Raw genomic sequence first — 22,413 nt, forward strand, 5'->3', positions numbered from 1 at the left:
GCGGCGAAGGGGCGGGGCTCCCGTTCCCATCGCGACCCGGTGCGTTGTTCTCCTGGCGGGCGGCTCTCTCCGGCCGCGCTTCGTTCCGGGCTGCCGCGCGCGCAGCCCCCGCGGCCGGTTGCCCTCTCGGCGCCATGAGCGGGCTGGGGCTGCAGCGAGACCTGCAGGAGGCAGCCGCCCTGGAGCGGCGGCGGCAGCGGGAGCTGCAGCGGCAGAGCCGCATCTTCAACGCGCGGGTCCGGACCATAGGGGTGAGGGCACAGCCCCCACCCGGGGCGTGGCGCAGCGGGGCGGGGTGGTGCCGTTCCCCCGCCCGGTGCGTTCTGAGGGGACGCTAAAGCGGGGACAAGCACTAGGGCAGGCCGGAGTGGGCAGCCGTGCCGGCGCGGACGGCTGAGGGGGGCGAGCCCCCTCAGCGCCTCGGCGGTGGCTGCGGGCACGGCCGGTGCCTGGGGATGGGAAGCGGGGAGAAAACGCCTTGTGGCATCTGCCAGAACAGAAGCTGCAGAAGGCTGAGGTGCTTTTAAAAAGTTGCTGGTGATAAGCGAGTTGATACTCTCTAGGCCTCGTCAAGTTATTTTTGGCAGCCATTGCCAGGTGTGTGAGAGAGCCTGAGGCGGCCTGTGTCCACTGCTGTAGGGTTCAAGGGCGTGATTTCCGATTTCCTGAACAGGACAAAAAGATAAAGCCCTATCTTGACACCCTTAACTTGTGTGGAAGTGAATGTAATATGCTTTACTTTGGGCTAAGCCAGAAGCATGCAAAGTCGGCTCATGCAACGTGGCGTAAAAATTCCAGTGTTTTTTACCTCACTGCTGATAACTTCCCTCATCTGCTTGAATCTCACTAGACAGCAGGCTTGGCCCTGTGAGCAGTTTATTGCTGAAAGGGATCCTGTATTTGGGGCCTATTTTGCATCAGGCAAAATAGGAGAGATCCATTAGGCCATATTTATGGAATTAATTGATGTGTTTGATCTTTCTTGGAGTGGGGGTCTGAATGTGAGCACCTTTCAGTCTGTGAAGGCCTATGGGGATGATAGCTTCATACTGGTGGGCTTTCTCTAGAGCCATCTATGCAGTTTGCACCCTGAATGTCAGGAAATTATGTTTTATTTTATAACAATTTAAAATTTGGATGTAGTAGTTCATTTAATCATCCTGTAATGTTTCCAAAGGCCCTCATTAGGATTCTGTGTGTGTGCATGGAGGGAAGAGTACTGTAAGGTGAAATAAGTTTAAATTATTGTAAAGTATTCTGAGTGCTCAGTGCTGATGCATATATCACATGTTAAGTGCTGCAGCATTAACTAGCATAGAACCAAATTTAGAATTGGTGAAAATAATTCCTAACTGTTGACTTCATTGGACTGGTAGAACTGCAACAGGTATCAATTAGATCCACCTTGTCTTTAGTACAGAAATATATCTCAAGTCAGTGGAAAGATAATCTTCACTTTATCTCCAACAGTGCTTTGGATTTATTCTAGCTGCTCTTATGCGAGAATCACTGTAGTTGCAGACCAAAGCAGCAGTTCCCACTTAATAAACAGGACAGGCTGCCCAGCCTGATAGAGTATCCTGACATATAGTAGCCAACAATATACCTAAGTGTCACAGCATTCTCCAAACTAGCCAGCTGCAATAAGGTCTTTTACCATCACATACCAACATACTCTTCATGCCAGTCCCACTGCTGCCTTCTCTTAGTCTTTCCTCATTCAGGATGCACACGCTCTCTCTCTCTTTTCTCTTGCTTCTTCCTCAACTGCTCTGTCTTCATTGGCTGCCCAGCCACTTAACAGAACCAGCCACAGCTGCACCTTATCTACATCAGCCAACCCGCTGCCCCTGAAGCCAGCCCACAGCTGTATGTTATCAATGTTAATTAACCCAGCTTCATTCCTCTACACTTAAGTGGAAGGAGCTAATAATATTTTTTTTTTTTTTAAACAGATGTGGGATGGGTATAGTAAGATGGTTCTAATTTTTTCATCAGGAGACATGTAATTTCTCGGAAGGTGTCTTTTCTAGACCTTTAAAAATGAAATGTAAACCATAAATTCTCAGGTAATGAAATAGGTGAGAATGAAATAGCATATCAGTGTATTTTATTGAGCAGTACTGAAGTACACCATCTGAAGGTCTTTCCCAAATACCTTCAAGAATTAACTTATCAGACAGGTTTTCACAGATCCAAGCAGAGTCCATTTTAGGAATTTTGTAAATATCTTATTATCATTCAATATTCCTTATTCATTGGCTGAACAATGACTGGTGACAGAAGAGGCTGTTCTTGTGCTTTGAAGTTAGGCCAAGTCCCAAGCATTAAGAGTCAACAAATCTATATAGAGATAGACTATATGAGTATTTCCAATGTGGTTTCAGATTCTTTGCATTCTCTCTCACCAGTTCAGCTGAGTGGCTGTCTCTGACAAAATTAAAAAATAAAGGCAGTTTGACTTAAAATACCATGAACCCTTAAGCAGGGATTGAGTAGTTTAAAACAAGGAGATTACACTGACTGGAAGGAGATTATACTGACTGGAAGGAGAATGGGAACGGAGTTTTTAAATTTTTTTTTCCTGATTATTACTAGTTTTAATATTACTTTTACTTCTGTGTCTGTTTCCTCATTTGAGTAATGGAAAAGATATTGCTGGCTTTGCTTACAGATTTGAGCATTTATCCTCAATAAACAAAACTAATTTCCCAAAAGAGTTCAGATGAATAGTCCAAATGAAAAATTACTTTCCATTTATATATGAACTATTATACGTAAATATAAGTAGATTAGAAATTAGCTGCTTCAAACTGTTCATAGTAGGCATTCGTTACTTTAACACTTAAACCTGTAGCTTTATGTGACTCATTGGTTGTTTTAAGGAAGTATTCTTGTCAAGGGTAACCTGTTCAAATGGGAGGGAGCTGACAGCATAACTGAATTTGCACATGCAGGTCAATGCATTGCCTTAACCTGTATTATTGCTAGAAACTACTAATGGAGTCATACTGAATTTTCTTAACAGTTTCCTATAGTGATATTGAAAGCTTTGTTTCCCAAATGAGACCTCTAAATGGGTAGATATTTAATGGCCACAACATCACTGTCTTTGGACAATGATACCCTGTACAATTTGTTATGGTTTCACCCTTGTTTAAGATTTACCTCTTTGTCTGTTTGGTATAGTCAGTAGTCCTCTACAGCACTAACTCTGTATTTTCAGCCATGACCCGTTTAGGTCTTTCTGCCTTGATCTGAATAGTTTTTAGGCAAAGACTACCAAAAGAGTTTACTAGAATTATTACTGTTTTTTGTCAAATCTTTCAAAGACAGTAAGTTGACCAGTAAAAATAATAATAATGAAAAAAGACACAAAATCCAGGTTTGTGCCTATTACTTTGGCACCTTCTGTCAACGAATTTGGGACCCGATTCTTTTGCCTAAAATGAGGTGACTGCTACCATTTGATGATACACTTTAGGGTATTATACTTAGCTCAGGTAGTACTCTCCAGGGATATGAATATTCTGTACCATATCTGTCAGCTCATGGTAGATGTCTGTGTGTATCTCAGATGGCACCCAGTATTGCATTTCGGCAGCTTACATGTATGCCCGTCTGTCAGATAAGACTGGAAAATTTCTGTCCATTCCCCATTATTTCTTCAACACACTTTTAGTCAACCATCTACATGTTTTTGAAATCTGAACTATTGCAACTTCCTGTCATCTTGACTGTCAGAATGCTTACCTGCTTTATAAATGGAAGCAGAACAAGAAAAAATGACAGCTGTAATGGGGAAAACATATTCTGTGCAGTGCTGCTTTAAATGTTTACATTTATAGCTCCATTTATCATGTAAATGTAGTGTTTTGTTCTGATTTGGTGTAAGAATATACCTATCAGCATTAAAACGAAGCAAACAAACTTTAATAATGCTGTTTCTGGATTTTCTTTTTGTTACCTACATGAAATAGTGATATATATATATACTCTGTTGGTAGTGGGTTTATATCTGTCTTGTACAGCTGGGAATCAATGTAGCTTGACAATGCCTGTTTTTAATCATTCAAACATAGTATCTCTTAAAGAGCTGCTTTTTTTCATTTTCATAGGTTGATAAAGATGCATTGGATGCCCAGGTCAAGGATAGGAAAATTCAGGAAGCAGCTGAAAAAGCACGAAATGAAGAACTTGGTATATTCATAGATATTATGGTATTTCTGTGAAGAGTTAAATGTAATTTACCATCTGTTTCCTGCTTTCTTTTCCCCTTCATAGGTTTCAGACTGCCATATTTATTGTTATATGGAGCCTGTCTCCTTGAATCTTGCTATATAGGTCTACGTAAACCTGTCAATCAGGATATGTATATATAAGCACAATTGTAGGCTTTTCTCTACATTCAGACATACAAATGGAATACTATGTATAGTCATGTTTATGTTCGTACATGTGCAGTGGTACAATATGTGTTTTCCTTAGTATCTTAAGGTTTATATTGACATGATTAAACTGGTATACATTTTCTAATAGGCTGGAATTTTCAGTGGTTTCTTTAAGTACATGTTGACAAATAGCATTGTTTGGAGACCTGAAGATAACAGAAGCATTTAAAAAACCTTAATTACTTAATACTGTTCTTTTCAGAAGAGAAGTGGCAAATTTGTTTGTTTGCTTTCTTGTAGAGTAAGCCCATGCTCTGTCTGGCATTCTTCAATAGAATATATAGATTCTATACATTCCTCTATAGATTATTGATGCTAGAAGCATGAGCCATGTACAACAGCCATTGCTGAGTCAGAACATGTAGCTACACAAATATTTCCATCCGTGTCCCCTAACCTCAAAACCCTTTGTGGCCCTCTGTGTTTGGAATGCTTTCTTGTGGTATCATGTGAAAAGGTCCCACAGACTGAGCTCTCTGTGGGTTTCAAGAAGAGCTGGAATGGAGCTGCCAACTTCCATGCTGTGCTTCTACGGCTGCTTGTGATTTTCCTGGCAGAATACCTGTTAGACGCTGACTCGTAGGAAACTGCCAGAAGCAATGTGTAGTCTGGCAACAGAGGAAATGATCTTTTCTTGTGGAGTATATTTAAGTGGCTGAAATGGCTAGTTTTGGGTGGGTTTTTTTTGTCATTTGTTTTTCTTTAAAACTAAATCAATTACAGGATTTTGATTAAATGGGTGAGAGCTATTAAACTGTTCTGAAAGTGTTTGTACCAACTAATTATTTCACTGCTATGGTTAGGTGAATCATTGGAACTATGAAACAACTATCTATATTCCTTTCATTGGGAGCCCGCTTTTTGTTTTTTTCTTAATAAGCAACTTAGTGTGTTTCAGTTGTAACTGTAAATTGAAAGAACTAGTATACAGTATATTTCATGTGTTACTGCAAGTTCTAATCAAATGAAACCTCGTAATTCTAGAAATGTTTATTGTCTTTGTTTCACTTGCATATATTTCATTGTAACATTAATAAATAGATACCTAAAAAACTGGGAGTATTTTATGAGTAAATATTGCTAACATTAGGGTTAGTAATTAGCCATTGCTGGGCTGGTACTTATAGATCAAATACTCTTTCATAAGGTATAAAAATTTGAAGACTTATATTCTATTTATTCCTCTTAAAATTTTTATTTTCCATCTTACATGTGCACTTCTGTGCCACATGCACCTCTAAGAGTTGTATTTTCATTGTGTTTGTTTTTCTTTAGCTAATGAAATGAAGCAAAATGACAAGATCATGTGTATATTAGAAGAAAGACAGAAAAATGATATCAGAAACATAAATAAGTCTATCAGTGAATTTCAGAAGAATTTTCAGAAGCCAGAAACAAGACGTGAATTTGACCTGTCTGATCCGCAAGCCTTAAAGAAAGATAGACCTGCTCGACTTTCAGACAGTGACTCTCGATGTACTGTATCTGGCTTGCAGAAGTTTATGGGTGAAGACTTAAACTATGATCAGAGGATGAAATTTCAAAAGGAGCAGATGAGAGTGTGGTTGCTTCAGCAACAGAGAGACTGGAAGAATGCATTAGCTGATCAAAAGTTTGCAGGTACCAAGAGAAGATAGTAAGGTTCTAATCTGCTTGCTCGGCAATTCTGATAGGTTGTGTCGTTTTGACATAGCAGTATTTTAATGTATGCGGTATTTAACTCTTAGAACTACTGCAGCAGTTTTTACTTTACAAGCTCTGATGTATTTGGTATCTCACTGAAGAAATCTGTATTTAATAACTTGATGATTGTAACATCACCTAGGTTTCATTTCTGGTTCATGCCTCAAATGAGGTATTGGAGCATGCTGAAAAAACATTGGTGTTTTGCATGCTAGATGGTATGTTTACTTCATCAGACCAAATTGTCCAGACCAAATCTTTACTGTTCTGGACCATCCAGACCATCAGACCTAATCTTTACTGTTCTAGAGCAGAAAAAAATAATACTGTTTTTTCTAGTGTGGCATAAAGTATTTTTTTCTTCAGTACTTAACACTTTTCCATTTTAACTTTGTCTGACTGTTAAGACAAACATAATAAACTAATTTAATGAGTTGTCTGAAATCCCGGGAGGGAAAGCTTCAGTGGTAGGATTTGGAAATAGTTATGTAAGTCAGCCTACTGTATCTGTAGCTCCTCTCTGTCTCTCTCTTATAGTGGCTTACTCATATGACGCATTATGTCCATGAACATTGACTAAATTTCATTTTAATATAATTTAGATGATCTTTATGACAAGAATAGGATTGAACTTGACCAAAAGACTATGGAGCAACAACGAAAAGAAGAAGAAAACAGACGTGCTGTCTGTGTAGCTACTAAAGATTTCAATAGAACCCAGGTAAATTAATATTGGGTTGGTTTGTTTTTTAAAAAAAGGGGAAACACAAAAGGAAAATAAGATGTGCAGAAGTACGATGAGTAATGGATATTCTCACAGAAGTTTCTTAGCAGCTAACTTCCAAGGTTGTTTCAGTAACTGGAAGATAGAATTTATTCACTTTCTCCCCTCCAAGGATCTAGCTATCCTCTGTCTGGTTACCTTCTGTCAAAATTCTTCCTCCTGGTTCTCACCTTGCTGACTGGCAGGACAGCAACAAATCCCTAATTTCTCAGGGACTTGTAGTCTGTAAACCAGGGTACAGCAAAAGCCTTCCATACTTCATTCGGGTTTTTATCAGTTCTTGGATAATCTTAGCTGTGTCTGCCTGCTTTTATTTTTGCTTGTATAGAAACATTACTGCCAGTAGCTTTTTGTCTTTATTCCCCACAACTACTGTTTTTGGCATGTTGGCTGCGTCTTTGCTATTTCTGTACTTGTCTCTTGGTTGTTTATCAAGGATGCTTTGGAACCTATAGAAACATGTCATGAACTTTTCTCTGTCTGTCTTAGTACCATTATCTGTCATGCTCCAGTTTTTTATTTTATTGCACAATTTTTTTTTTCCACTCAGCTTATATATACAGCTCAAAGGGCTACACAGATGCTGTTAGTTTGGTTAAAGTGTATTTAGTGTGACTTAGCTTTAAATTTCTCTAGTCACATAGAAATAAGTCACATTAAAATTACCTACATCAAGTAGGCTGTCTTTTGGCTTGAGTGTATAAGTGTGCAAGTCTTAGTGTAAGTGTTGCTTGAGCCTTTCAGGGCACATTTGGCATATGATTTTGTTTATAGATAGCCCAAGGTAATTTAAAACGCTTTTCCTGCTTGAAGTCATGGCTGCTGAACAGTAACAGTATTATATATGAATAGCTGCAATAGTACCTGAAGTGGCTGGTGCGTTCAGGCTAGCAGTAGTATCCCAAATAATTGTCATACCAGTTGATTTCATGTAAAAATTCCTGAATTTGTGACAGGGTTTGGTGATGGGGTGGGAGGCTTGCGTGTGGTGTGGTTTGTAATATTTGGGCATATACATTTTACTTGACTGGCGTGCATATTAAATATACTAAAAAGTCCTGCCATAAGGCCATGATAATGGAGGCTTGGGCAACAGTCTCCTGTTAGCTCTTATTGTTCTTATTGCTGTGTTGTATAGATTGGAGTGACAGCTTGCAGCTGCGTGTCCCCCCGCCCTGTTCCCCCCTCCCAAGGTAGTTAGTTGTTTACTTTCATTTTGGGTTTATTTGTGACTGTGATACTGTTTTTAGCTTTTCTTTTGCTGAATGGTTGAGAAAAGCTCTTCTCTTTTCCTAAAATAATGTGCTGGTACAGTTGCTGCTTTTCTTTATTAAACATGCAAGCCACAGGTTTCAGGTTGCCAGGCCTTTCAGTGATGTTGTCCTTAAGTGAAAGCTATGTTACAGAGGGATTTTCTATACAGCTTTTTCCCAAGAGTGAAAACTAGGGCATTCAGCCTGAGAATAAACTTCAGAGAAGAAATCTCTGTATCTGACCTCAAATCTGTTGAACAGGAGTCTCCAGCAGCTTCAGCAGGGTAGCTGGATTGAAGGCCTTAAGCTCTTGAGGGGTGCAGTCTCACACTACATTTTGCTCTAGACACATCTGCTCTACCTGTTGGTGGCTGCCAGGGAGAAACTCCTGTTTCCTGTTCCCTGAGTTTCATTACTTTTTTCTGCCGTGTCTCTTGCAGTTGATGTCATGATCGTGAAGCTGCAGGATGTGTTAGATCATTTCTCAAATCCGAAATAAAATCAACTAGTCTGGAATGAATGACTGCTGCACCTGACTGGGAGGAGCAAATGCACAGTCTGACATGGCCATAAAGGGAGAAAGCAAACCTACCCTTTCTAAGGCAATCCTCATTTACTGTAATTTAGATGAAGTATAATACAAGAATACATCTTCAGAGAGGAAGAAAATTGCTAGAATTAGGCTTTGGTTCAATCATTGTCTCCATGGCCATCATCTATAGTCCTTATGGTAGCCAGTATATTTAGGAGATGTAAAGAAGAAAATAATTTTTAAAAAACTAAAACACGGAAACACAAACAAAAAAACTCTTCCCTAAGTATGAGTTAACCAGGAACACCAATATTGCTTTTGTCCTTGGTATAAGGGAAGACTTCTGCTAGCTTAAACTGTCAGTTATTCCTGCTGAAATAATTTATACATCAGTAGTAATCATTTTAGTTTGGCAAGCAACACAACAGAAATGAAGGCTTCCCAGAGTCCTGCCTAAAATATCTATTTTTCACTTATTTTGATGCGATTGTGATTACACAGCAGAATCCTACTGTTTTAGAAAGAGGTTCCTCACTAAGGAAAACAACACTTGGGAATGTCCAGTTCAGCAGTACAGTGATAGGCGTACCAATTGTGTTCTTGAAATCAGGAGGATGTGTATAGCACAGGACTTGAATCCTTTCCAAGACACTTTGTAGGTAATGCTAAGAAAGTGAGTTGATGTCATTACAGAGGATCTCTAACTTAATGACCTCATATTTATAGACTTGTTAACAATATTACAGACCTTATGTCCTTAGAGTTTATTGCTGGGCATACCACAACAGCTTGATAGTTTTCCCCATAATACTGTTACTATGAGTATTTCATGGCATTATTCTGGTTCCTTATTTATGGAACTTTATGCCGTTACTGACACATTCAGAGCCAGCAGCCACATTAGCGAAACAGTTTTTCAGGCTTTGAGTAAATTACGTATTTGCATTAACTGTGGAGCCTTTTTTTCACCTGACACGAGATATCTGAGTGCCTAAACATAGAAGAATGGTAACTTTTTCATTCTTTGAAGTGTGCTGTGCAAATATCTTTTATTACTTACATCCTATTCTTGATATTCAATGTCCAGGGTCGTCAGTATTTAGCACTACATTTTCAGGCATGAGGAAACAGTACTCATACTGATTTTTAACAGACCTCGCTTAGCAGAAGTTCCTAGCTTGAATGTGCTGGATGTGCAGTTCTCTACTATGAGATAAGTATCTGTATAATACAGACAAAGGAACTGTGTTTACTATACAGATTAATAATACTCTTTCACAAGTTCCAAAGACCCTGGATAGGTCACTTTAGTCATTTGTGAGCTTTGTGACTTGGTGATAAGGACTTCAGAAGTTGTGATGGTGGCAGTTAGTTCCTCACACACTTGAGACTTCTAAGCTTGTGAAATCCTGGCCTCATTAATGCTTCTATGTACATTTCTTCTTTTGCTTTATGACTTGCATTAACAGTGAAAGGAAGCATTTAGCAGTAGGGAAGACATAATTTGCATCACAGATCAAAATAAATGAAGGAGCATGTATTTGTGCATCTGTTTTTTCTTCCATGCAGATATAAATTGATGAATTATATCTTATTAGGGATTTGACTTGATAGGTTAAATCCAATGCATTTTCTGAGTTTAAAATCTTTCTTTTGCAGTGTCATTAATCATTGCACAGTAGTGGTACACACATGGCTGTGCATAGAGCTGGGAGTTTCCTCCAGTAAGATTTCCAGGCAGCTCAGAAATTTTAGGCTCTCCCTACTAACTGAGAAGGTTAGGGTTACAATGTCTGAGTACCTTTTTTTGGATCTATTTCTAGATGACAGTGGATTGACATTAATAAAGGGATCTAAATAAAAATTACACATTTTAAGCTTCAAGGCAGTAGTTATGTGAGGTCCATCCAAAATTACTTTGTTAAATGTGATTTACTCTGGAGCACTTTCAGAACTAAAAACAATTGCTTGATTCATAGTATTAATAAGCTAAACTGTGTACCCAGATATTCTTGTGCAGTGTCCCCAAAATATGGGATGATTGAAAGTCATTGGGGTTTTTGTTTTCTTTTTTTTTTGCGTGGAAATTGTAATGTAGTTCCTGTCAAGTTGTTACTGACTTTTCTGGAGGGAAAAAAAAACCCCACAAACTTGAGGGAAACACATTTTGGATTAAAAAAAATTCCTTTAAGCTTCTGGTAAAAATTGTATTCACTGATTTCAGTGAGAGGAAAAAGTGGCCTGTAATTCTTTATTTAGTTATTATTGCATGTTATGATGGCAGAGCCAGTAATTACTAGATCTGAAGTTGAAGTTTTGCCACTTGGAATTTGATCTGCTTGATCTTTTCTGTTTGTCTAAAAGTAGACATCTCTTTTCTTGCTTTAGAGTAGAGTGTACATTCCTATAGGATAGCTGGTATTTTTAAATACGAGGCTTTCTGCATCATCTAATTTGAATTGCATCTTAGTTAATTTATAAATCTAAAAAATAAAAGAATTTATCTTTTATTCATTTGTTTGCACATCAAATATTTTTGTTACTTTAATGGAAAGCACAAGGCTGTTATCAGCCATGGAATTTATTAATCTAGGATAGTATTATTTGTTATTTCGTTCAGACCCTGACAGGTTGTTGTGCACATTTGCTTAGAACAAATAAAAGTCATTCTTTGACAGTGTCCAGGCCTGATGCTTGGGAGAACTGCTGTCACCCAGGCTCAAAGTCCATAACTACAAATGTAGAGCCAAACTCAGGTTAGCAGTTTCCTTTAAGGGTGGCATAGATCACTGTGCTTGCTGAGTGAGAATTGTTCTCCATAGCATTTACAAAGGAACAGGTTCCCACATGTATGCCTAGGTAGTTCTGTCATTCTCAGTTGTTCATATGTTCTAGCTACTCTGCCTACTATTTTTCAACTTCACCTTTTTTGCCACAGAAGACTATTTGACCTACTGTGACTTTCTTGATGCATAATCCTCCATTTTTCATTTGTCCTCATCCACTTTCTAAATTGTCTGTGTGCCAACCAGCAAACTACTAATTGGTAAGGAAAGTACACAACTGTTCCAGTTAACTCATAAAGTGAATATTCTCAAGCCAGCAGTTTTTGAACAGAGTATGAGCCAATATTGGACAAACTGGAGAAACAGATATCCACTGCTCTGTTGCAGTCAAGATAGATGTGTAAAGCTACATACATGAGAGACAGGTCTGGCAACCTGTGCTCTTTGTGCCCCGGCAAGAAGAAAGTTAACCTGTCACCTCTCCCTGTGGAAGCCAGCACTGTGCATTGTTCCAGATGGTTTAGTTTACATGTTACAAAAGAACGAGACGGGATTAAAAATGGGTGATGCATAGCATTATCATTCTACCTCTAATTAGTCTAATTTTTCTTTGGAAGGCAATTAAAGTAAAATAATAATTGCTTTCTCAAGTTTTGTAAGGGGAAAACTTCCTCTGAATAGGAGACTACGACCTTATAGTGGACTAGGAACAGTGATTTCCATAAAGAATGCATATTATGATTTCGAATACTACAAATATGTTCACATCATATGACTCAAGTTAGTATTTTTTATCAGCAAAGGGAACAGATTCCAGGCTGCATCTTCAGGCTTAACATAGGCATCTCCTGTCTATTTTGTTTTGAGTGCTTAATCATGCTCTCCATGCTCTCTATTACGTAATCTATATCAAGGCTAGTGATTCAAGATTGTAAATTTTTATCATAAATTTCTTCCATATTGTGTTTGGTTTCCAAATACCAACTGGTGTTTGCTTGTGGATAAATGTGAAATTGTTTTTTATTTCATTCTGGCTTTTCTTATGAAGCAAAATTATTTTTTCCCCAAATTATTTGCTGTATGTGGTATAACAACATTAAAGAAATGTATACTATTAGATTTTTGATCGTAGCCAATAGGATCATGATCATAGTATTTGTATGTGATGCTGTTGACAACTGTATACAAGGTGGAAAGAAACCTGTTATGATGTATTAATTTTGTTGCATCTCTTAGTTAATACTTTCTCACGGAAAAAATATCAGTTCTCTTCTTCCACTGAATTTAGGCTGCTGAACTAGCTGAGAAAAAGAAGTTGGAAAAGGATCAAAAAATGAAAGATGACATGGATGAAATTTCCGGCCTCCTTCAAGGAAATTTACTTTCTGAAAACCCTGAACAAGCAGTCAGTTCCTTTGGTAGACATCGTGTGATCACAGATCGATGGAAGGGAATGAATCAGGATCAGCTGATGGCAATCCGTTACTCTCAACAGCAGCAAGTTCTGGAGAAACTGGTATTTAAGCTGACACATGTATTCTGTGTTTCTGGTTGTAATAGAATTGTAGACAGTGTTTGTAGAAGAAACTATTGTTTGCCCTGCACATCCCATTATAAAACTGTGTTTTCCATTGATCTGAATTTTACCAGAAATTTAATCAATCAAACTGAACACAGTGTCTCAGCTGGGAAATGTCATGGAGCAGGAGTGAGCTGGAGCCCTGGAGCTGGGCTGGGAGGAAGGTTGCTGTGGAGGCCAGGGCCAGGGCACCTGGGGGATCCTGGGGCATGGTCCATGGTGGCCTACTGGGGGAGCAAGGTCCTGCGCAGCCCGAGACCCAGACTTCATCATGCAGTTTAGGACCTGAGATTGATTGCACAAGCTGCCTGCAAGGGATGAGCAGGAGTGGACTGCTCCATAGGGGAAGAAGAAAGAGCCAGGAATTGAGGGTGAAAGCAGGGCCGGCTAGAGCAGTGTTCTGATGCTCAAGGGCACTTGAGCAAGACAAATAGAGCAGGTCCAGTGATCCTGTTCGTGCATATTTCATAGTCTTAAAAGCTCATGAACGTAACAGAATTTCCTTTCTACCACACGAGCCATGCTCTGGGATAGGATTACAATAGAAAATAGAAAAATGAAATATTGCTAATAATTGCTACTCTAAAGGTCTATGAAAGCAGGCAGTCAAAATGAAGAAATTTACCCTTCCTGTGCAGTCATGAGTGTACAGGCCTAGGTATCGTGAAGTAGGAAGCTACTTTCCTCATTCAGTGCAGAGGCTGAATTCATAATGGCTAATGAATAGCCGTTCAATTATTTTTTTTAATCCATCCAATACTGTATGCTACACTATGTCTTATCCAGTGGTGTTATTAAAGCTGAAGATAGAGTTGTCATTTTACTGGCTCTCCTATGACCCTAAAGTGAACCCATTGAAGTAGTTAAGCTGGCAGAAAATGAACCCCACCAAGGAAAGTGAGGGGTTTTGCAGGCCTGGTTTCTTGAATCAGTTCAGTATGATGTCAGGCAAGAAGTAAGGAAGTGATAGTATAACAGAGACAGAGTTACAAACAATTTGGGTCTACTTATCTGGTATTGGCGGGTCAGTTATTACTCTGAGGTAGCTGTATTATAAGCCATACTGATGTCTACTAACTTCTGACCTCAAGAAGTTACAACTTTTACTAATAAGAACTTTAAAAAAAAAAAAATCCCAAACCCCGATGTTTTATCTTGCTGCTCTGGGTTTTTAGAAAGACCTAGTATATCAGAGAGAAATAGTAATCTACTGAATAACTTACTTCTGCCAGGTGGCAGATCCTAATTTTCTTACCTTGTGCAGAGGTGGGAGTCTTGCTCCTTGGAAAAGTATAGCTTTCTCATCTGTGATATCTTATGCCTAATGCATGGGCTCCTACCTAGTTTGGAAGCGCTTTTTCTCCCTATTTCAGATGCTACCCCTAGTGATCACTAAAGGCAAGCAAGTTTGTTTGGATTGATTTGCCAGACTTTATATATACTGTTTCATCTTTGAATAAAGTGAAAATGAAGCATTTTTTTTCACTCCTGTAGAGAGTCAAAGAGGAAGAACACCGAAGAGATGCTGAATGGGACAGGCAAAGTACACAGGCTGCAAGGGCACAGTTAGTTTTAGAGCGGCATCAACAACGACAGGAGCGGGAACGCCGCCAAGCTTTAGATAACGTAAATGCAAAGCTGTCTCAGGAGCAGAAAGCAAGGTAAGCACCAAAAGAGTTTTCTTCTTTTCAAGTCAAACTCTTTAACATTAACACAATAGATTGACTTTCAAAGAGCTTTCATACTTGTATTGTTACTTCTTTTAATACAAGTTTATACTTCTAAAAAAATAAACAATCCGGCTTAAGTGTGTTTTTCAGTACTATTTAAACAGTCTTCAAAGATAGGTTATGATTGTTACTAACTTCCATGTGTGAGTTTGTAGCTGGAGTTCTTCAAAGTGTTCTACTGACAACAGATGTTTTATGTAGATAGCCGAGAATAAATACAATTAACTATGCAGAAAATGATACTATCAAGTGTAGAACAGTACATGTTTCTTTAATTTACCTTAGTTTTCTGAAACAAAAAAGGATGATTATCAGTAGAACTTCCTGTTTCTGATAGCTCAGAGTTAAGCTAATGGCACAAATGGAGCTTTTCCATTATGTATGACAAAACTAGATGATTCTTTAGCTAACCCCCAGACGTGTCTTGGTGGAGAGGTAGAGGTGTCTGCTCTGGGAAAGGAGGAAGATAATATGTGAAGGAAAAAAAGAAGTCAAACCAAGTGATTTAGTGTTCGGTTCTTCCAGGTTTTTTTTTTCTCCTTTTTTTTCTCATCATGCGTGCATACATACATTTTGCAAAAGAACTTCCAGTACCTGATGCTTTCCTATTATGAAGGCAAAAATTTGGGATTGTATTAATTTAGGTTTTCACTGTGAGATTTTTGGAAGGTTATTTTTGGATGAAAAAAATCACGTTCGCTATATTGAGATGTGGCAGTTTTGGAGAAAAAGATCTAGTTATATTAAATTCAATTTCTAATAATTGTGAATTATATTATCAGTTATGAGTGTTTATGCATTACATCTTCTTTAGGTTTCTCAGGTTAGTTCTGTATTATAATGAGAAAACATTTACTAACTGCATCTTTTTTTTTATTTATTGCTAGGAACATTTATCTTAAAGAAGAAGCATATTCGAATTTTCCAACAGGACAGTACCATGCACAGTTTAATACAACCAGCCGATGACATTCTGGATAAATTAACTTGAAGTATACAGAAGTATGTAGGCATATTAAAATTTTTAATTGAGCAATCCTGTATTTTATCATTTTTATTCGTTCTCTACCCTGTTCAAACAGTGCACTCAAACTAAAGGATGGTCTGCTAGGCCACACCTGTTCAAAGAGGAAGGCACTGTAGTAATTCTTAAACTTGATTGTTTTTCTAAAAAGTACTAGTAGATTTAATAGTAGGTTGTTTGATTATTGTGTCTCAGACTTAACTGTAATATTTACATCATTTGTGCCTTTAGAAATCAGTTTCTGGAAGGGAATCACAATTCAAAATACGTCGTTGCTTTCTTTATACAACTTGGTCAGAGGGGAATGCTGTCTGATGTAAATCACAAGTGGTGCACACTTAGCAGATTCTGTGGGAGAGAAGAAATTTGTTTGTTGGTTTGTTTGTTTGTTTGTAGTCTGTTTTTGTTTGGTGGTTCTGGTTGTGGTTTTTTTTTGGGGGGTGTTGGCTTTGTTTTTAAAGGTAAAAAAGAGCAGCCAAGACACAAAAGCAAGCAAAGAGGAAGAAATGGACAAATTGATTCAGAAATACTGCTTTTATTTCCTGAATAGTAGGAATAGGAAGAGTAGATTTCAGTAGTTACAGAGGTGATTATAATTTGAGGCATGACACAGAAATGGATATGTGTTATAACAAGTGGGGGAAAGTAGGGGAGAAAGTATTCCTACATATACAGTCACCATTAGAAATAACGGTAAATTTAAGGGCAGTGTGCCTTTAAAGGAGAATGTGGGGAGAGTTTATAAATCTGATGGGGGTGTGTGTGTGTAAGAAATAAGCATGCACCAAACAAAATCAAGGAGAAAAATCTCAGCATGTGCAGGGTAATTCAGGGAAACAGTTTGCTTCCTGTCTTTTACAGTTACAGAATTGACTTAGCAATGGAAGAGCTAGTCAATGATATTTGGAAAATGGGCAAGTGAAAGACATGGGAAGAAAATATGAGAAGCAATGTAAGAAACTGGCTGCACCAGACAAATGGATGATGGAGGTGATTAGAAAATGAAATTCAAAAGGGAAATAGTTGACATACAGAGGACTGAAAAAAGGGTTAGAAGGCTTAATGATTTAAAAAAAGAAGAAAGAGTGAGAGATGAGTGGCTCAGCTCCAAGACCTCTGAGATTGTGAACCCGCAATAAAAATAAAGAAGCTGATTATGAGAACAGATCTTGAAGTGTGTGTAGCTTGCCAGAATCTGGGATGTAAACTTGGCATAAAAACATCCTGATGATACTAGCATGGACTCTGCAGATTTTCCTTTGTATCAGGGTAAGTGATAGCTTGGAATTCTGGTTTAACAGGGTGAAGATGACTATGCCAAGCTAAGTAGGCAAGGTGCTCAAAGAAACCAAGGTTGAGGTAAACTCTAATGAGTTATTCTCATCTTTGTGAAAATAATGAAGAATGCATGGTTCTCAAGATAGATATTAGGAGGATTTTGGGATTTTTGAAAGAAGCATTCTTTGAAAGGGAACTCTTTTCAAACAGGTTTGTCTGCTCAGGTGAAATAGGGGCTCTGGGGGATCAAGCTGATATGACTAACTACCATTTTGAACCAGGTAATAACAACAGGAGTTTGGAAAAGACCATCATGGTAATCCCTCTAGATGGAGAGGAGGAAGAAAATCAAGTAAAGAGAATATAAAAATGGGTAAAGAAGTGTCCTGGGATAGGATAACCCATAGCAAGAAGATATGTTCCAACTGGGACTAATTGTAATATAGATAGAAACTAGTTAGAAAAGCAGTGTGGCTGGAATACAGGAACTGAAGACTGTGCTGTTCAGAAAACTTGGAAGATAAAGCTGAGAGAGGCTCACACTTGCACCGTTAATGACAAGTCAGACTACAACGAAGTAAGAAGGAATGGTATTCAGGAGATTCTAATACAATAGCATTTGGAGATCTGTTTATTTCTCAGACTGGGATTCACACACGGCTGGATGTCTTTGTAGTGTTACCAAATGCTGTATTAAATTGACAATCCCAGGAGCATAGATACTTGTCTTAGATTAATTGTTGATATTTTATACCAACTTTTTGATTTTGCACTGAAACAAGCCATGTTTGCAGTAGGCATATTTCAACTGAGTAGGTGATAATAAGGGGTTGAGGTGCAGGATGTTCTCAAACCTGTATGGCTCTATAATAAAATGTGGACTGGTATCTTCAGCTTTTGAAATGTCACTTTTAACTTTTACTGCTGAATATTGAAATAAGTATACAAGATATATTAAAAGAGCATTAATTGATTGTAGGTGCTGTTTGAAAATATTTGTTAGTTTCCATTACTGAGATCATCTTTCCTTTGTGATATTTGTAGATATTTCTAGTAATGGGAAAAAAATAAGTTCTTGAATGGATAAACTACATTTTACTAGGATTTCCTGGCTTTTCTGCTGCGAGGGCAAAGTTAAGTTTTATTTGCAGCTATTAATGAAATGTTATTAGTATTTTCTTATTATCTAATGTTGCTTTAGCAATGCTAATAAACAAATAAAAGCACTTAATGAAGGAAGCCAGGTCCGTTCTGATTTTCCTGCTGTAACTGTAGTGTTCCTTTATTTGCTTCTCATATACCTCCACATTTATTTCCTGAGAATACTGTGTTTGTTCCCAGCCCTGTAATACAATAAAACTGTATTTCAGATTCCTGAAGCAACAAACTATTCTTTATGAATTAGGGAGAAATTTAATGTTAAGTCCATTCCAGCAAATTCTATGTGTGATTTCTGTCATACCATGTTGCAATTATTAATGGAGTGAAATGCCTTTCAGATGACAGCATATGGAACCAGGAGGAATTGAATATATAGCAGACATTCTACTCCACTAAAGGCTGATGATGTACTGGGAGTATGAGGAGTACTTCAGCTGATGATTTAAATAGGATAGATCCTGCTTTTTGGAAACAGGTTTATCTAAATATGAATTTATTTAAAGGTTGGTTTAGCTATTTTTTAGTTAACTTTATTAGAATAGATTATAGCTATTCTTCTGTAAGTTTCTGTTGTTACAGTCTGTGCCTATTTTTGCATGAATCTTTGAATACTTTTTTAGGACTTTAGCGTAGTTTTTGTAGGTTTAAGTACTTCTTCAAATATACTGTCCTTTTCTAAATATATTACAAGAGTTATTAAATTGGACTGCATTGCACAGCCAGATACCTTACTGATTGTCTGTACTAACTGTATTTTATGCAGTCTGCTTCAGAAAAATATTCCTTACTGCAGTTTGAATCCATAGTTCTTGACTACCAGCCAGGAGAATTGATCAAAATGTATAGAGGAGACCAGTCATGAAAAGTGAGTGCCATATGAATATATATTTGTCCAAGGTCTAGAAAAATATGCAGTAGTTACTTTACTCTCTCTGCATCAGTGATGTATTTGCACAAGTGTTTGCCAGTCAGGAGAGGAGGACATTATTGATAGAATTTTTCTTGCTGTTGATGCTCAAACTTAGAAATGTAGTGCTGCTTAGCAAAATTATAGTGAACTCTGACCTTGAGAAATATAATTCCTGTGGCTTGTTATTAGTAACCCTGATTCTTCACAGAAGAAACCACAAAAATCCTGCATGTAGAAGAAACCACAGAAAATAAATGGCAGCCACTAGACGTCATAGTAGAAATTGCACAATTGCAGTTAACAGCAAAAAATACTCATGCTCAGCTCCAAAAACTAATAGCCCTCTTCTTTCAATCCTTAGAAAGGATGGATAAGTGTAAGTAATTATTTTGTTATTATGTGATGTAATTATGCCTTTTTGCAATAATAGAGTGGAACTATTGAGTATCCAGATATACCATCATCACACCAACTTGAAGCAAAACAGTACTCAAGTATGTGTTCTGGCTTTCTTAACAGGATATTTACTGTTACAGTGGTGGTGTTTGAAATATGTTAAAAAAGAAAAGAGTACTGTAAGTACTAGCTATCTATTTATGACACAGCATTTAGAGATGGAAATTAGTTTTCATCTCTATATTCATTAAGTACTAAATCTAGGTTCGGGATAACCAAAATTGCAGTGGCTTTATTTTTTTGGCCTACCACTATATATATGAGCATGTTATGTGTAAGTGTAGATGCATATACATGCCCATAAATGAAAGTGCAATTTTCAAAGCCATCTGTTTAGCTCCTGCTGACTTAAAAAAAAAAAAAAATAATAAAAGACTGGGCTTCCGGAAGGATGGCCAGCAACAGAGTTCATTCCAACAGAGATCTTAAGCTTTTTTCTACAAAGAAAATGCTTTTCATTGAAAGCTTAAATGACTGAAGAAAGAAGTTCTGCTAATGCTAGCCAAGTGTTACACAGCTGGTGTAGAGCTGGGAAATGGCTTATGTCTTTGATGAACTGCATTAAGGCACAGTCTAAAGGCTCTTAGCTTTTCTATTATTGAAACCTTTGTAGAATGTATAACAGTTCTTAAAAACTAAGAGGATTACTCATGTATTGTTCAAACAGGTGCTCTCTGGTGGTGTATACCTGTGTAGTTTTGAAAGGTATATAATATGTGATAACTTAACCCCTGAGTGGAACCAAAATTTTATCCAGTATTTCTCCCTGTTGTTTTTTGTTTTGTTCTGCCCCCCTCCCCAATGTAAGTATATTTTATATAAACAAAGAAGAGACTACATTACTGGAACCCTACTTGTTAAAATTATGGAAGAAAACATGAAGGGTTAAAGACACAAACAGAGGGAAAAGCTTGTAAACTCTTTACTTTCCAGACCTATGTTACTTTCTAAGATCTGGAAATCATAGGAAATGTATCTAAGCAATCAAGAAATGGCAGTAAAGCAAAAATGCAAGAATCTTTTACAACAGATTTTAAGTTAAAAGTAAATTAAAAAATCTTTAAAGCTTTCAAAAAGCTACCAAATTAACATAAGTGCTAATATTGTTAGGAGGAAAAAGTTTCTGTTACATAATGTAGACTTCAATTTTAAAAGCTGAAGAACACTTCATTCTCATTTAAAAACTGTTCACTTACTGCACATTTTTAGTTAGCAAAATTGTGTGTGGACTTGAAAAACATTGTGTTTCCTGAAAAATGTGAACAGACAATGTGGAGTTGAGTAAACAGCAGGGTTTTTTTTCATTCCGACTTGCCACCCAGTATTAGGATGATAAGCCATTGTTAACATCTCACGTAGAATACAACTAGTTTATTGTAAGGTGATGGGGTAGAATTTCACTGATATTAGTGGCAAGGTTTGTCTTACACAAGAGAAAACAGATTTCACGCTAGTTAATTAAATCATCTGTGTTTTCAGTTACCTAACCAAGAAACAGAAAAAATAGAAAAAGAATTAAGTAAATAATAATTGACAAAATATCAGAAACAGCAAAGCATCACTGTGTGAAAATCTGAGTGAATTTACTTCTTATTTTTGCACCTTTGAGCCTCTTGAGAGGTAGTTTATGAACAAAATAGAGCAGAGGTCACTGAGGTTCTGGACACTATTGGCTGCAGCCATGATGTGAAAGTGAGAACATGTACAGCTATGTTACCGCTCTCCCAAAACATGAGAAGCAGCCTGTACCAAGCTCAAGACAATGGAAGGTGACAGTTTCTGTAACTTCTCTTTCACTCTAAATAAGTCTGCCCCTGTTATTCTGTAGTTTGCAAGGTGCATCGATTCGTTAGTATTCTGCAAAGATGTCATGGTTTGCCATGCACTTGTTACAATATTTTCCTTGCTTATTCCTGATTTAGTTGTTTATACCTGCTAGTCTGACAAGAAATTGCGCTTTCTGCACAGGACACTTGAGAGACTTACTCTTCTTAAAATCTGGTTACTTTTTTTGAACATTTAACAGAAATCTTCAAGTTTCTGCTTGATTATATTCAAGAAACAGGTTGTGTAGAGATGGAAGAGTCACAGGCTAGCAAATGGGCATGTATTTCAAGTAACATTCGATGCTGAAATAAATTAAGCACAAAAAGTGAATAGTGTAGAAAAAGAGAGGATCTAACAGTGATGTTCTCCTGACTTAAAATTTTCTTTTCTCTTTTCCTGATAAAACTCAAGTTTTCAATTGTATACCTTGAGGAAGCAAAGGATTTTGCATCCTCACTGAAGACAAAAGCCCTTGTCATATTAAGTCTGGAATACAACATCCATTTTAAATTTAGCCTTTCTATAAATAAGCTACAGAGCTGTCAAATAATTCAGTTTATGAGCAAAGGCCCCGGAAGTAGAGTAGAAAGAAGCCTCTGTTAGACATAAGTAAGGCTGTAAAGATTTTAAAGAAATAGCACACATTTTTCTTTTCTGAGAAATGTGATTTCTGCTAAAGAAAATATATTTTGCATTTCTGTCAGATAAAACCCATATGCCCTGAAGTTAGTCACTAATCTAGCTCAACATACTAAATGCTCAGGGAAAAAGAGAGGCCTCAGCCGCCTTCTTCAGTGCCTTAGTAAATCCTAGAAGACTTGTTTTATTGTCATATTTCAGTACAAAAGATCAGCTTATTAGAAAAAGCTAATGAACAATAAATGCATACCAAGATTGGCCAGCACAGCAAATAACTGCTCGCTAATTATTCTAGTATTATTTCATAGTAAGATGGACTG

The 22,413-nt window shown here is 37.5% G+C and overlaps 1 protein-coding gene across 1 annotated transcript; it reads left to right on the plus strand.

Annotated features, from left to right (window-relative positions):
* Window positions 1-42: 42 nt before the first annotated feature.
* Window positions 43-15,831, plus strand: RIBC2 (RIB43A domain with coiled-coils 2). The gene is made up of 7 exons (XM_037389597.1): window positions 43-251; window positions 4,119-4,200; window positions 5,727-6,071; window positions 6,737-6,855; window positions 12,778-13,005; window positions 14,563-14,729; window positions 15,686-15,831. The coding sequence occupies exons 1-7, from the start codon at window positions 135-137 to the stop codon at window positions 15,765-15,767; spliced, it is 1,140 nt and encodes a 379-aa protein (XP_037245494.1). The 5' UTR covers window positions 43-134; the 3' UTR covers window positions 15,768-15,831.
* Window positions 15,832-22,413: the final 6,582 nt, after the last annotated feature.

The sequence above is a fragment of the Falco rusticolus genome, chromosome 5, assembly GCF_015220075.1.
Source record: "Falco rusticolus isolate bFalRus1 chromosome 5, bFalRus1.pri, whole genome shotgun sequence".
NCBI lineage: Eukaryota > Metazoa > Chordata > Aves > Falconiformes > Falconidae > Falco > Falco rusticolus.

Bases quoted from the DNA above. Each gene is read 5' to 3' on its own strand.
- RIBC2 (XM_037389597.1), top strand. From the start codon at position 135: ATGAGCGGGCTGGGGCTGCAGCGAGACCTGCAGGAGGCAGCCGCCCTG. The intron at 252-4,118 runs GTGAGGGCACAG...TCATTTTCATAG, and splicing joins CGCGGGTCCGGACCATAGGG to GTTGATAAAGATGCATTGGA. The intron at 4,201-5,726 runs GTATATTCATAG...GTTTTTCTTTAG, and splicing joins AGCACGAAATGAAGAACTTG to CTAATGAAATGAAGCAAAAT.